The sequence below is a fragment of the Protopterus annectens genome, chromosome 16.part0 (genome assembly GCF_019279795.1).
Source record: "Protopterus annectens isolate FY-2018-M chromosome 16.part0, PAN1.0, whole genome shotgun sequence".
Lineage (NCBI taxonomy): Eukaryota > Metazoa > Chordata > Ceratodontiformes > Protopteridae > Protopterus > Protopterus annectens.
Genome location: NC_056750.1, coordinates 681,917,466 through 681,931,691, shown reverse-complemented (window position 1 = coordinate 681,931,691; position 14,226 = coordinate 681,917,466). Strand labels below are relative to the sequence as shown.

The 14,226-nt window shown below is 42.3% G+C and overlaps 1 protein-coding gene across 1 annotated transcript in view; it reads right to left on the bottom strand.

Moving 5' to 3' along the window:
* The window catches only part of LOC122790647 (collagen alpha-1(IX) chain-like), a 530,662-nt gene that overhangs the window by 231,789 nt on the left and 284,647 nt on the right, over positions 1-14,226 (bottom strand). Inside the window, exon 5 of the mRNA XM_044058171.1 lies at positions 13,094-13,201. Coding sequence (XP_043914106.1) covers positions 13,094-13,201 — 108 coding nt within the window. The remainder of the gene's footprint in view (positions 1-13,093; positions 13,202-14,226) is intronic.

The following is a 14,226-nucleotide window of genomic DNA, read 5'->3' as shown; positions in this document are numbered from 1 at the left end:
TCACGTTCTGGAGGTGTAGAGTACCCTACGAGAAAAGAAAATATAAACTGATTAACAAAAATGCATCACTAAGGTTGCATACGTTGAGTACTTTGTATAAGAACAAACTAAAAAAGTGTGTATATATGTATATATCTGCAAGACCACTAGCATTGAATAGACATACATTTTCTCCTGCTGTTGAAAGTAATCCTTTACGACATACCTGTACATTCACATTACTTCAGACTTCATGAAAATGCTTCCACATGGCCTTCTGCGTGTCACAATGAATAAGTTAGTTTGCCATTCTTCCTACCTTACTGTTATTAATATCACAGAGTTGTAAGAGGTGCAATTAGTGCTTTAGTTCTGGATTTCTTAGAAGGTAAATGCCCAACCTTTACTCTGCTTGAAAAGTAGTTGGCAGTATGATTAAAAGCTAGTAAGGCAAATTAATCTCTCATGATATTGAGAGTCTGTATGGCCAACATGTTTGTTTAATTTGTATTTGTCTACCTGTTGCATTGATTAAGAGTAACCATTTCCAGGAACAGCATGGATGAAAGTAATCACAGCTAATGCACAGCAAGTAATCAGTAATATAATCTTCATAGTTTAAAAGTCAAATAAAAATATATACAAAAAAGAAGTATATCCAGAATACCAGAGAAGCAGCATGGTCAGTTAAAGTCAAATTTCCCAAGTGTCAAGTGCTATACAAGATGATCAAACAAACAGTATAGGCTTTAAAAAATTAACTGAATCCACTCTATGCGATATTAAGATGGATTAGTTGAGATTGGAAATGATACAGCAGTGAAGAATTGCCGAGTGTAAATAGGGAGACTGAAGAAGGTGCGGAGTCCTTAAGGTGAAAGTATGTATCGAGACTAGGAGATTTAGGTGATGTGGCCTATAAGGAGGTAGCTGCATTTGGCTTGGAGTAGAAATGGGAGATAAGTCTTTTCCTGAAACTATAAAATTCACTTTTTTGAAGAGTGGTGGTGGGGATTGCCAAAGTGACGGAGCAATTATGGAGAAGGGATAAGCGACTGTTTGTAAGGAGGATCTTGGGATGCAAAAAGATTGTCCAGACTATAAAAGGTAACATAAGAAATAGGATAAAGTTTTTTTAGGGCAATTTTAGCTGAGAGTGAAGCAAAGGATTTGAGGTTAAGTAATTTAAAGAGTTGATTGCCAAGTAATAGGTTGGCTGTTTTTATAATGGGGAGTCATTTTGCTTTCTCAGGATTGAAACAGTGGTGTTTTTTTTTATGCAGAGGCTGGTGATGAAGCAATAAACAGAGTTAGAGATAACCATGCCCATAACTGTAAAACTTAACTATGTATAATTAACAGGTTTATTACTCCATTTGTAGATAAGATACTTAAACCCTGTACCACAAGATTGAGACAATAGTGTTCTTTAGGTGGAGAGTTGGTGATGTAGTGACAAGAGTTGAACCATGGTTCTAGTCACATTACTTAAATATGTACAATTAACATTGGTTATTACTCCATTTGTAGTTAAGATACTTAAATCTGCACCATGAACATATCTGCATCATTATCCATTGGCTTTTGCTTAGACTGAATATCTCAAATTGAAAATCTAGAACTGCCCATTTGGACTTGACTGAATACTGTTAACCACATTGAATTTTAAATATTTGGGTTTTATATATATATATATATATATATATATATATATATATATATATATATATATATATATATATATATATATATATATATATTGCTTTTGTGCCAAGTATGTAAAACTCATGCAGTTTCTTGTACATCAGCTACATATAACTTTACCTTTCTGTCCTAGTTTTGTGCTTTGTTCTGTCTTTGTCCTATGCTATGGCTGACACTGGCCCTATAGAGTATTCTATCAGCTAGTTAATGAATGAATAAACATATGCTGTCTTTTATGAAACCACATTTTATTGCATGTACAATGTAGTAGCAAAAATTACAGCTTTCAGCTTATTATGTCCAGAATCAGGGAGAAAGACAAAAAGAGGCAAAGGCCCCAAATCAGATTCAGTTTTAAATACTGGTGCTGCTAACAGAAACCATTCACAAAATATGTGGATATGACTATGGATTGTCACGATTTTTCTCAAAAAAGAAATACAGTATTAAGAATGACTAAACAAATTGCTGCTGCCAAAATCAGCAATGCTCTTTATAGTCAATAAGACTTGAGAGGTTTAACAGGAATTCTCCTTGCATAACTACGTCAGCAAGAAGATTGCCAGGAAAGCTTTTCAATTAAGAAAATAAGTTAACTTCTAATGTGCCATATGAATAGCGCTGATGGAATACTGCCACATTCTGTCATGAATGATACTGAACAACTAAGGGACAGACTGAAGACATTCAAACATTGTTTATGTCAAACAATGTTTCTACAGCTGGGTGCTCTATCCCAACAAACAGGCATATTTTAGTGGCATATATTTGTACCACTGCACTAATTAACACATTTATAGGAAGCAAAATCTCATGTGCCAAAACAAGAATGAGTCAAGTCAAGTTCCATACAAAAGTGACCCCGACTGTTCTACCTGACATATTTAGGCTGTGTGCTGCAGGACAGCTCCTGACTGGATGAAAAAGTGGAAAGAAACAGCATTTTCTTTTTCAAGAAAATAAGGCACTGGACAAGGTTGGGGTAGCTTGAATGATATCTCCCTTCAGTACTACTTGGAAGGCAGAGATGGAACCTCCTGAATGGCAAATTTGTGTGGTGATTCCCATTTTTCACAAATGGAACCAAGGTGTCCCAAATTGGAGACTCTGGCTAATGACAGAGCCTTGGATTCAGTAGGAATAATGTGGATTGGGAACAGAAGATCAACTCCTTAGCTTTATCATAGAATCATAGATGTTCACTAGGCTAATGACCACAAGGGTCTTTTTAAGCCTAGCCATGCATCCCAAATCTCTAACAAGTTCTGATACCCTTGATAAGTGCAAGCATGGGCCTAGTAGATGAACCATTTACAGGTTATCTGTGTCCATTAGAGATATAGGTGCCAAACAATGGTTGAATTTCTAGTTTTCCATTCAATTGTCCAAGTTGCACTTGAATTAGGTTAGGGAGGAACTCTGCTTCACATAGATGGGGGAGCCTGTTCCATAGACGAGGTAGTCTCTGGGATATATACCTATCTCTCCAGCAGGTCCTATTTATATCACAGGCAAGGATTAATGGGTAATTCTAGTGCTGTTTGTTTTGTGGATATGCAGGAGGTCAATCAGAGTGGGGTCTGACAACGCCCTGTATGCCAGGCATAGCTCTCCCCTCAAAAGCCTGTACGAGACAGAATACAGGGATTGGGCCTTGAGGCGGTCTGCATAGGACATATTACTTACGCCCTGTATTCTTTTAGTGAGGAACCTCTGTGGACAATCCAATTGTTGGATATGCCTGGTTAGGTACATACCAAAGGGGGCACTGTATTCAATGATATGTCTGATGAATGCTGAATACAGTGGAACAATGATTTCCTTGGACGTAACATGCCATACCTTTGTTTATAAGTTGAACAACATAGAAAGAGTTCCTCACCACTGCAGACACATGATGATTAAAGGCTACACTACTATCTATGTGTGTCTTAAGTCCCTGACTACTGGGTCAGCTCTAAGAGGTGTGTTTGTCAATATGATAGTTACCAGAGATGAATGACACCAGTTGTTTGTCTGTGTCAGCCCCTCCTAGAGAATATTTGTGTCAGTGTGAAATTCAATGACAGCTCCTAATTTGCAATCATCTGCAAATTTAGTCAGCCAGAGACTACTGACATTGGCCTTGACGTCTGAGAAGTAAATGCCAAAAAGGAGAGGTCCAATGACTAATCCCTGTCGGACTCCACTTGTGACTGGCCTCTGTGGAGTTGGACTCCCCAAGTCTAATTTCCTAGGTCCTGTCTGTGAGCCAGCTGGCTATCTTTCAGGTGACATACGGGTTTGTACCTAACTTCTTTAGTTGGTAAACAATGCATGAGTGGGGTATTGTGTCGAATACCTTGGCCAGGTCAAGGTAGGCAGTGTGAACAATTTTGCCCTCTTCCATTGATTTGGTGACCTTCTCAAATAAGTCCACCAGGTTGAGTAGACATGATCTGCCTTGACAAAAGCAAATTGGGTTGGGTCCAGTGTCTGGAGGTTTGCTATATCTCTGGTGATCATCTCCATGATGATACTTTCCAAGGTTCTACATGCAGGACTAGTGATACTTATGGGTCTGTAGTTTCCAGGGTCTGTAGATGGCCCACCTCTGTAAAGAGGGATGACCAGTGCCTTTCTCCATTCATGTGGCATGAAACCTGTTTGAAGGCTACAGTTAAACAGTAATTCCTGAGGCCCTGATAGGTCAGGTTTCATGCTATTTAGAAAGCATCCTGGGATACTGTCTGGGCCCACTGATGCAGTGTTCTTGGTGTTAGACAGACATTAAGGACTTGTTCCCTGGTGATAGTAGGGGAGTTATATATGATGATATTTCCTGAGGGGGAAAGAGGGATAAAGTTGGAGCTGAATTTACCAGCCAGCAGGTTTGCTATATCTTCTGGCTCAGTATAGGTGGCTCCATTTACAATGCGCTCTGCACACAATCGTGCATTGCCTTTCAGGTTGCAGACAAAGCTAAAGAATACTTTGTGGCTGTCCTTGGCCTGGGAGATCAAACTTATATCAAATTTGGCTTTGGTAGACTTTACGTGTCCTCTGAGCTGTTTGTGTAGTTTGATGAGAGTGCTTTTTGCCATGATTTTCTTCCTCTGGTTATACAGACAATTGATTTTGTGATTCTACAGGGTGGCTTATTTTTTTAGTTAGTTCTGTACTTCATCCTGGTGGTACAGCTGCCTTTATGCAGCTATTAACATGCTTATACAGGGTTTCTTTGAATAGTTCTGCATAGGTAGAAGTGTTCTCAGGGTTTATGGGGGCTTGAAATTTTGCCAGGTTCTCACTTAATAGCAGGTTAGCCTTAGAATATTTCATGAATATTCCATGTTCAGCTGGGGCCCCAGGTTTTATTTTTATTTCAAAGGAGACCATTTTGTGGTCTAACCTTACCATTGAACTCGTGAACACATTTACAGGATGCAAAATCTCATGTGCCAAAACAGGAATGAGTCAAGCTCCATACAAAATTGACCCCAACTGTTCTACTCTACACATCTGGGCTGTGTGCTGCAGGACAGCCCCTGACTGGATGAGAAAGTGGAAAGAAACTGCATTCACTATGTTGTCAATATGAGAGTTACCAGAGACCTCACTGTTTATATAGTTATGTGAGGAGCTGCGGGAATGCCTGTCAACAGCAGTTTGATGGAGAAGATATATGGCAGTGCTCTCAAGAATGTACTGTGGGCGATCCCACAAGAACATGGTATACCTAGGCTGGTGCTGTATGCTGGCCATTCTCTGCATGACTACAGTGAGCCCTGTGTTCATATACTTGGCATTAAGTAAATTAATCCAAAGGCATTGTCAGGCTATTAAAAAATGCACAGCTAGTCTAGTCTTGTTCCTTATCTTGACAGAAAGAATAGTAACCTCTGACTGAGGGTGACACTTGGCTAGTCTGGCCCTTTTGGTTTCACCAGACTAAGTAATCCAATATATGATATGATATGCACTTGTATAATGCATAGTACTCATGTATCTGTGACCATGGTACTGTCTCAGAAAACACTACACTGTTTTTCTCACATGGGGCAGAGGACACAGCTGCCCTCAGTTAAGGATCTAAAGTATTTCAGGGTTGCATTCATGAATGACAACAAGGGGATCATAAGACTAACATACTAGGGTGGTTGGCTGCATTTTTATGGGTTCTCCGGAATAATCTGTAATGCTGAAGCAGAAAAGTACAGTTGTGTACACTTACCATAAATGTAGATGTTCAAGTGTATTCACTGTTGCAGTCATCACATTTGGGTTATCCCTGCCAGGGCAGCCTTCAGCCAGCCCGGATACCAGAGGCTTAGTATTTCTGCGTCAGTTGCTGTCGCTTCAGGACTGATGTCAGGTCATCAGTAGTATAAAGTAAGGCAGCCGATGCCATTACATCAGTTTTTCTTGCCCTAACCTGTTAGGAGCCTCAAGTAGGAGCCAGTTTCTGGTGGAAGAACCCCACCAGTAGAAAGTAAATACCAATATGTCCCTTGTAAGGAAAGAGCAGAAAAAAGGGGGATGGGGGGAGGGAAACCAGGACTGCAACAGTGAATACACTCAAACATCTACATTTATGGTAAGTTAACACAACTGTACTATGTAAATCCACAAAGGTAGAACCTGAAGGCATACTATAAAGATCCCAGACTGCTTATATTAAATGTACTCAAAACAAAACGAAACTAGTAAATTTAAATGCTGCCAGTCATAAATAGATTACACTCTTATTAGTGAAAAACCAAACAACGCTGTTTGGTTTTTCACTAATAAAAGTGTGTAATCTATTTATGACTGGGAGCGTTTAAATTTACTAGTTTCATGATGTAATGAGAACATTTAATATAAGCAGTCTGGGAGCTTTATAGTACGCCTTCAGGTTCTATCTTTGTGGATTTATTTTGTTTATTTTCGATGGAAAGCTTGCAGTATTTTTGTAGTTTACAACTGTACTATGTTCTTTGTGTTTCACTGTTACAGTCATCATATTTGGGTTGATTTCTAAAGCTGAGGAAATGGATGGAAGAAGGCAAGGAAACTTGGGGCTGGCTAGGAAGCCCTGCAATACTGCAGATAATGTTTGGTAAAAATGAGAACAGATGTCCAGGTGGCCGCCTCCCGGATGTCCCTGGTGGGGACTTGTCTGAGGAAAGCTGCAGAGGTTGAGTCTGCTCTGGTGAATTGAGACCTGACCCCCTTGAAGGAGGCTTTTCATGTTGATTGTAGCAGAAATGGATGCAGTGTGCTATCCATTTGGAAATGTTTTTTTGGAGATGGCTTTGCCTACTGCCCCTGTAGCAAAGCTGATCAGCAGTTGATCAGACTTTCTGAAGGATTTAGTCCTGTCTAGATAGAATATGAGCTGTCTGTGCACATCTAGAGTGTGCAGGGTCCTTTCCCCCTTGTTCTGGGGATAAGGAAAAAAAGGTGGGAAAATTAATGGATTGGTTGAGAGCCACACTGGACACCACCTTGGGCATGAAGGATGGGTTAGTCCTGAGGGATACCTTGTCAGCATGGAAAATGATGAAGGGTTCCACAGCCATGAGTGCTTGCAGCTCGGAGACTCTTTTGGTTGAAGTGATGGCCAGAAGGAAAGCTGTCTTCCAGGAGAGAAATTTTAGCTCTGCAGAGGAAGCAGGTTTGAAGGGGGGGGGGGGGCAGGGTGAGCTTTTCCAACACAAAGTTAAGGTCCCAAGCTGGGGTTGGTGCTCTTCTGGGTGGCCTCAAGTTGGTAGCCCCTCTTAGGAACTGTTTGATCAAGGGGTATGAGAGTGGGAAAATGAGCAGAGACAGCAGAGGCATGAATGTTAAGGAAAAAGAGAGGCCACTGTGTAGTATGTCAGCTAAGTAATCGAGGATGAGAGGGAGGGAGGGCTGTGCCATACTGGCTCTCTCAGCCTGCATTCAGGTGCAGAACCTTTTCCCATTTGTCAGCATAAGACTTTCTAGTGCTAGGGTGTCTGGCCTCATGTATAACATCTAAAACCTGTTTACTGAGGTTGGCAGATTGATCGAGGGTTATGGAATAAGCCAAGCTGCCAAACTGAGTGTCTGCAATTGGGAATGCATGAATTCCCCTTCCCTCTGGGTCAAGAGGTTTGGAATCTGCAGAAGATGCCATGGTGGCAGTGGGGACAGGCTGCGCAGCAAGGGATATCAATTCTGTTGAGGCCAGTCTGGAGATATAAGAATTGTCCTTGGTTTTTCCTCCTTTATTTTGAGCAGTACCCTGGGGATGAGAGGTAGTGGAGGAAAGGCATAGACCGATAAGACTGACCCAGGGGAAAGACAGGGCATCCACTTTCCAAGCCATGCAGTGATGCTCCCTGGTGCAGAATTTGCTGAGCTGATGGTTGGTGTGGGAGGCAAAGAGGTCAACCTTTGGGGTTGCCCCATTTCTGAGTTATTAGGGTGAAGTTTCTTCTGTTGAGCTGCCACTCGTGTGGGTCCAGAAGATTTCCGCGTAATTGGTCTGCCAGAGAGTTGAGAGAACCTGGTAGAATTGTGTTAACAGGTGGAGTTGCATAGCAGAGGCTGTGTGCCAAAGGGTCATAGCCAGCCTGCATAGAGGGTAGGACTGAGTCCCTCCTTGCTTGTTGATATACCACATTACAGTGGTATTGTCTGTTTTGATCAGAAGAGCCCCTGGGGAGAGAAGGGGCTTGAAAGCTATCAAGGCGTGCTGGACAGCCATCATCTCTTCTTGGTTGATGTGCAGAGGGATTTGCTGTGGGCTCCATTGGCCCTGTATGCACCTGCCATCCAGGTGTGCACCCCAGGCATAGTCTGATGTGTTTGTGGTGAGGGTCTGGGTGGCAGGGGGTGGGTGAGAAAGGTAGTCCCTTGTTGTGGGAGCATGCTGTTGCCCACCAAAGAAATTTTTTTCTGAGGCAAGGAATTATAGGTATAAGAGTCTCCAGGTCTTGAGAGAGTTGACACCAAAGGCTTTTTAGGTACCATTGAAGTTTCCTGATTTGCAGTCTGGCATATGGAATGCATAGTATGCAAGATGCCATGAACCCCAGAGTTTGCAGGGTCTTCCTTGCAGATAGCTGGGGTCTGGTGGCTAGTTGAGAGAGGTAGGCTGTCAGGAAATTTTGCTTTTCTGGTGTAAGGAATGCCATCTGGGATGCTGTGTCCAGGCTTGCTCCCAGGACTATAATCCTCTGTGTGGGCACCTGTTTGGATTTCTTTTCGTTGATTGTGTACCCTAGGGAGGTTAGTAGGGACTTTACAAAGGCCAGGTGCTTGAGCAGCTTTTCCTGGCTGTCTGCCTGAATTAGGCAGTCATCTAAGTATGGGTAAAGCTGGATATTCTTTTGTTTGCAAAAGGCAATGGTCAGAGCCAGACATTTAGTGAAAACTCTGGAAGCAGTAGATAAGCCAAAGGGATGCATAGAGAACTGAAAGTGCTGAGATCCTGCCCTGAAACGGAGATATTTCCTGCATGATTCCCTGATAGAAATATTGAGGTAGGCCTCTTTTAGATCTAGGGTGGCTAGCCAATGGGTAGCAGCTGCTGTAGGGTGAGCATTTTGAATTTTGATTTCACCAGGAAGGTGTTTTGAATGGATAGATCGATGATGGGGTGCCAGGTGCCCTCTTTTCTGGGTACCAGAAAAAGTCTGGAGTGGAAACCTTGGCCTTTTTTATTCTGCAGGAGTGTGCTCTACTGCCCTCATACAGAGCAGGGAAAAGGACTTACGTTTGCGCCTCTGCCCACTGGTTTGGAGGTAGAATTGGTAACCCTTTTGGGATAGGAAGGGTATGGAAAGAAAATTTGTATCCCTGGAACATTATGTTGAGAACCCAGCGGTCATTGGAAATGGTGGCCCAGGTGCTTGCGTGAAAGGAGAGTTTTCCTCCTAGGGGTAAGTGAAGGTGGGCAGAGGGAGGGGGGGGGGAGGTGAGTCATTGTGAGTTTTTACCATAAGGGGTGACTTAGAACTCCCTGGTTTTTAAGTGGAGGTAGCCCACTGCTTAGATCTCTGCATTCCCTGTGGCTGCCATCTGGGGGGGGGGGGTCTGGTCTCCCAGGTTCTGGCCTGGACTGGCTTAATGGGAGCAGGAAAGGACCAGTGCTTGGTGGGACAATGCCTGGTGAGCCTGGGTGGCTGGATCTGTAAAAAATCCTTAACTTTCCGCATATATTTTGCTTTTTCTTCCATCTTTTTTAAGACCTCTTTTGCCTTAGTGCCAAATAAGTGGACTTTGTGCAAGGGGGCATCCAACAATTTAGATTTGACATGGTCTGGCAAGGGCTATTCCTTAAGCCATGCATGCCTTCTAATGACAGATCCGGTGACTGCTGCTCTGCAAGAAGCTTCTAGGGCATCAAAACCACAGTGCAAGGTGTGCTTAGTTACTTGACTTGCAGAATGCATTAACTCTTGTAACTCTTTAGATTCTGCCAATCAAGAAAAGAAGACATGTTTTGTTTGAAGAGTTCCAGGGTATGTTGCTGAAATTTTAGCATATGGAACTGACAATTTAGTGGCCTGATAGCAAGAGTAGCTGAGGTGTATACTTTTTACCCCATCTGTCTATTGCTCGAGAATCCCTATCTGAGGGGGTGGGATTCTTAGCAGAGGTTGCTTTAATCCCTTTACAGCCTTGAGAAATTACCTCAGAGTCAGCAGTAGGATTTTTAAGAAAAAAATTGTGCGAGTCAGGGACTCTATAGTACCTGTCTGGTTTTCTGGAAAATATCCAGGACTGGGGGGGTGGCCAAGGGTCTGTGCTGTGGAAGATCTAAGAATTCCCTGAGTCTCTTTTTAGACTAAGGATAGTCCTGATTCTCCCATTGGAAATGCTCCCTTAAGGTACGAAGGGTTTCCCCAAAGGAAAAATCCTCAGGGGGAGAGGCGGAAGGGATGGAATCCTCTGCATCAGAATCCTCATAAGTAGGGAGGGGTTGCATGTCTTGATATTCAGATGCATCAGAGTCATCTGACTCTTGTTCAGACAAAACTACAGGGGACAGATCTCTTTTCCATTTTGGAGGGGGTAGCTTGGCTTCCCCTGATCAGCATGATAAGGTCTTCCACCATTTTAAACATTTGAGACTGAAGCAAGGAAGGAGGTGCCTGAGACTGGGTCATCGGTTTCTTGGGTGTGGTTCATACTCTGGGCTTAAGAAACTCGGTAGTTCTCGAAAGAACGGTAGTCGCATAAGAAGATGTCAGTTTGTGTCGAGAATCGGTAGTGCAAAGGACTTCCTCGGAAGCCGGTGCCTCCTCAGCAGCTCCAGACCCATCCAAGGTAGATATGACCGCAGGATCTTTAGTCAAAGCAGAGTTTTGTGCATACCGGACTCCAAAAAGGTGTCGGTAGCGGCCTGCAAATTAACAGAAGTGGGAATCAGGGGATGTGAAAGCAACTCACTGAGGACCGGTAAACTGAGGACTAGCTTAACAGAAGCATCATCAGTAGGTTTGGACCTGTGCGGTTTGTCTCTGTCTTTATCTTTACATGTTTTCGGAAGATCTGCTGTCGGATGGTTTACCAAAGCCATATCGGAGTTAGAGGGCTGTAAGCGAAAATATCTAGCTACAATAAGGGCTCAACGATTGATAGTTCTGGTGTTGAACAAAGCACAGAAGCGGCAGTGGGGGACCTTGTGGTCTGGGCATAAACAAGTGAAGCAGTAAGAATGAAAGTCTCGGTGTGGTATTTGCTTTCCACAAGGAAGACAATTGTTAACTTTTTCTGACATTGGCTAGTGCAAGAAAAAAGGATCCCCAACAGGGTACTTAGCTTTAGAAGACGTCAGCTTCAAATCGGTCGATGAAACTCAGGTAGCGGCCGACCAGCACTCCTGCGAACTGCTTCTGCTTTGGCTCCATGGCAGGAAAGACTGATGTAATGGCATTGGCTGCCTTAGTTTATACTACTGATGACCTGACGTCAGTCCTGAAGTGACAGCAACCGACACAGAAATACTAAGCCTCTGGTATTCGGGCTGGCCAAGGGTTACCCTGGCAGGGATAACCCAAATGTGATGACTGCAACAGTGAAACACAAAGAACATCTGAGCTCTTGTACAGACTTATCAGCTTACTTGCAGATCTACATCCATCCTTTCCGATGGTTATGAGAACTTAGTACATACCAGAACAATAACATCATGGGTTACAAGTGATAGAAAACAGCTCTACCTGCAAATTCGGTGGACTTATTGTCTGTGACATGGTAAGGAGCATGGTTAGCTGGGATAATCCCACAGCAAAGATGTTGCTACTTCAGCTCAGGAGGAAGCGAGGTGGACTGAGCATATTATAATGATGCTTTCCAAGGCAGCTCCGTCTGGAAGTTTTGCCAGGAATGAACTACTAGGAATATGCTTAGGGCAGAAGCAGGACATGCTTGAAAGATTTTATGCCTTGGCTTGCCTGGTGATATTTGTGGCTACAACAATATGAGTAGAATATGTGGATGGGGGAAAGGAAGGTTAGCCCTCCTTGCTTAGCATGTAGCCTCCGCAGTCCTCACTAAGAACGTAAAGTGAAAAAAGCTTAAAAAATGAGTTACTTAAAAATAAACTTCATCAGGGTGTGAAATGTAGTAGTATTCATCCACAGACTGTAGCCATTGCGTCATTTCGCTCTTGATGTCATAACTTTATCAGCACCATCTGAGGATAGAACCAGCATGTTCAACATCCCATCAGTTTTTATGGTTCAACTCATAGCTTATCGTATATGTAGGGAAAAAGAAGAATGGGAGCATCAGGAAGTGATTAATGGTCATCAGTCTACACATCTGGGAAAGTGCTCCTAGCTCCCTATTACTGCAGAGGGCGGAATCTTTATGGGACAAAGCAAATGTCAATAAAATGGTGGACAACTAAACTCAGGGATTAAAAACATTAAAAAGCAGAAGCACATAAATGAAGCAAATAAACATTATATGCAATTTTGAGATGTAATTAATGACATTATATTTGTGAGAGACACAGGAGGAGGGGGTATTAAAAATTTAAAAACTTGCTGTAATTTTCAGTTTTCAGGTCCAGACAGTATTTTAATGGTTTCTTCTATCATATATCACCCAGGGTACTAAGCATTTCTCTCATGACCATTTGTTTCCTTCCACTGACAGGTAAAGGGTTAAAAGCTTATTTACACAATGAACTAATTAGAGAAGGTACAATATACTTACACAGCTTTCACCAGGAGAGCAGTATGTCAGGATAAAATCATATTTGTGAACCTTTTGACTAAGTGGAAACAGTTTGTCACTGGCCTTGACTAATGAAATGGCATAGACTAAATATCTGTTTAGGGATGATTGAAACTGATTTTAGAACACAGCAGTCTAATCCAGTGAAATTCATTATGTAAGCTCCTACAACATGCTTTTGTAAACTACACAACAGCAGTAGCACTATTCAGTCAAGGGCTTTTCTCACCTGCTGTCCAGGTAACCCTGGTGGCCCTGGTTTTCCATCAATTCCTGGTAATCCATCTGATCCTGATAATCCTGGACGTCCAGGAAATCCTTGGGGTCCTGGCTCTCCCTTAAAAGCAAAAGAGAGCAATCAGTAAGATGACTATATCTGCTCACCTAGCTCGGTTTATTATTACCCTAGATGGACCACTCATACAACTTAAAAGTCAGATAAATGATTTAAGCACACACTACATGACTCCACAACACTGATCATTCATAAAAGCAACATTCAGTTATTCCAGAAACACTGAAATGTGAAAATACAGCAGGCTGATACTTAGCAACCAGTTATTCATTGGCAGTTGTTCTCCATACAACATGAATACTACACATTATTTTATTATGCAAATCAGTGCTAAACACAGCACAACACAATCACCAATAAAGAAACCATAGGTGTCTACAGTAAAATGTAGATATTAATATATACCTTCACTGTTTATTATCACAGGTGCTAGAACAAGATGGAGTGAAGTTTGTTTTCCATCAAGAGAAGAACAAAGTAACTGGTGAGCTTCCGTTCCTCCTTGGAAATGGTATAACGTGCAGTGATGTCAACACCATCTGTCTCCAATCCTCATTTTAATATTCTTGGTTAATTCTGTGCTTATATTTAAGTAACCTAGTGCGGGTTACATTCAGATATGTTCAAAAAAAGAAGCTATGTTACATCTGTGCTTTTGATCTTCATTCATTCTTGACAGATGGGTTCAGTTCTGACCTCTTGGAACTGACTCAGCAGTTATACAGCTCGCACCAGCCAAAAACTAAGCTAAGGCTCTACCCACAATGACCTTCTCTCCATTACTTCAAATCGAGTTTTCAGACTAGTATAGAAAAGACAGAAACCCTGTCTAAGGTATAACCCTATAACCTCCTAGAACAAGGTCCCATCCTCCAAAAGTCTCTTGGAGGGGGCAGCAGGGTGGGATGTCAAGAACGGATGAAGATCAACAACACAGATGGAACATTATGGTAAGGACATAACTTCTTTATCTGATTTTGTCAATCTTCATTCATTCTTGACAGATGGGTCAGAGTCCCCAGCTACCTTAGACATTGGGTGATCCTAAGGAAGGATATTCCTGAGTA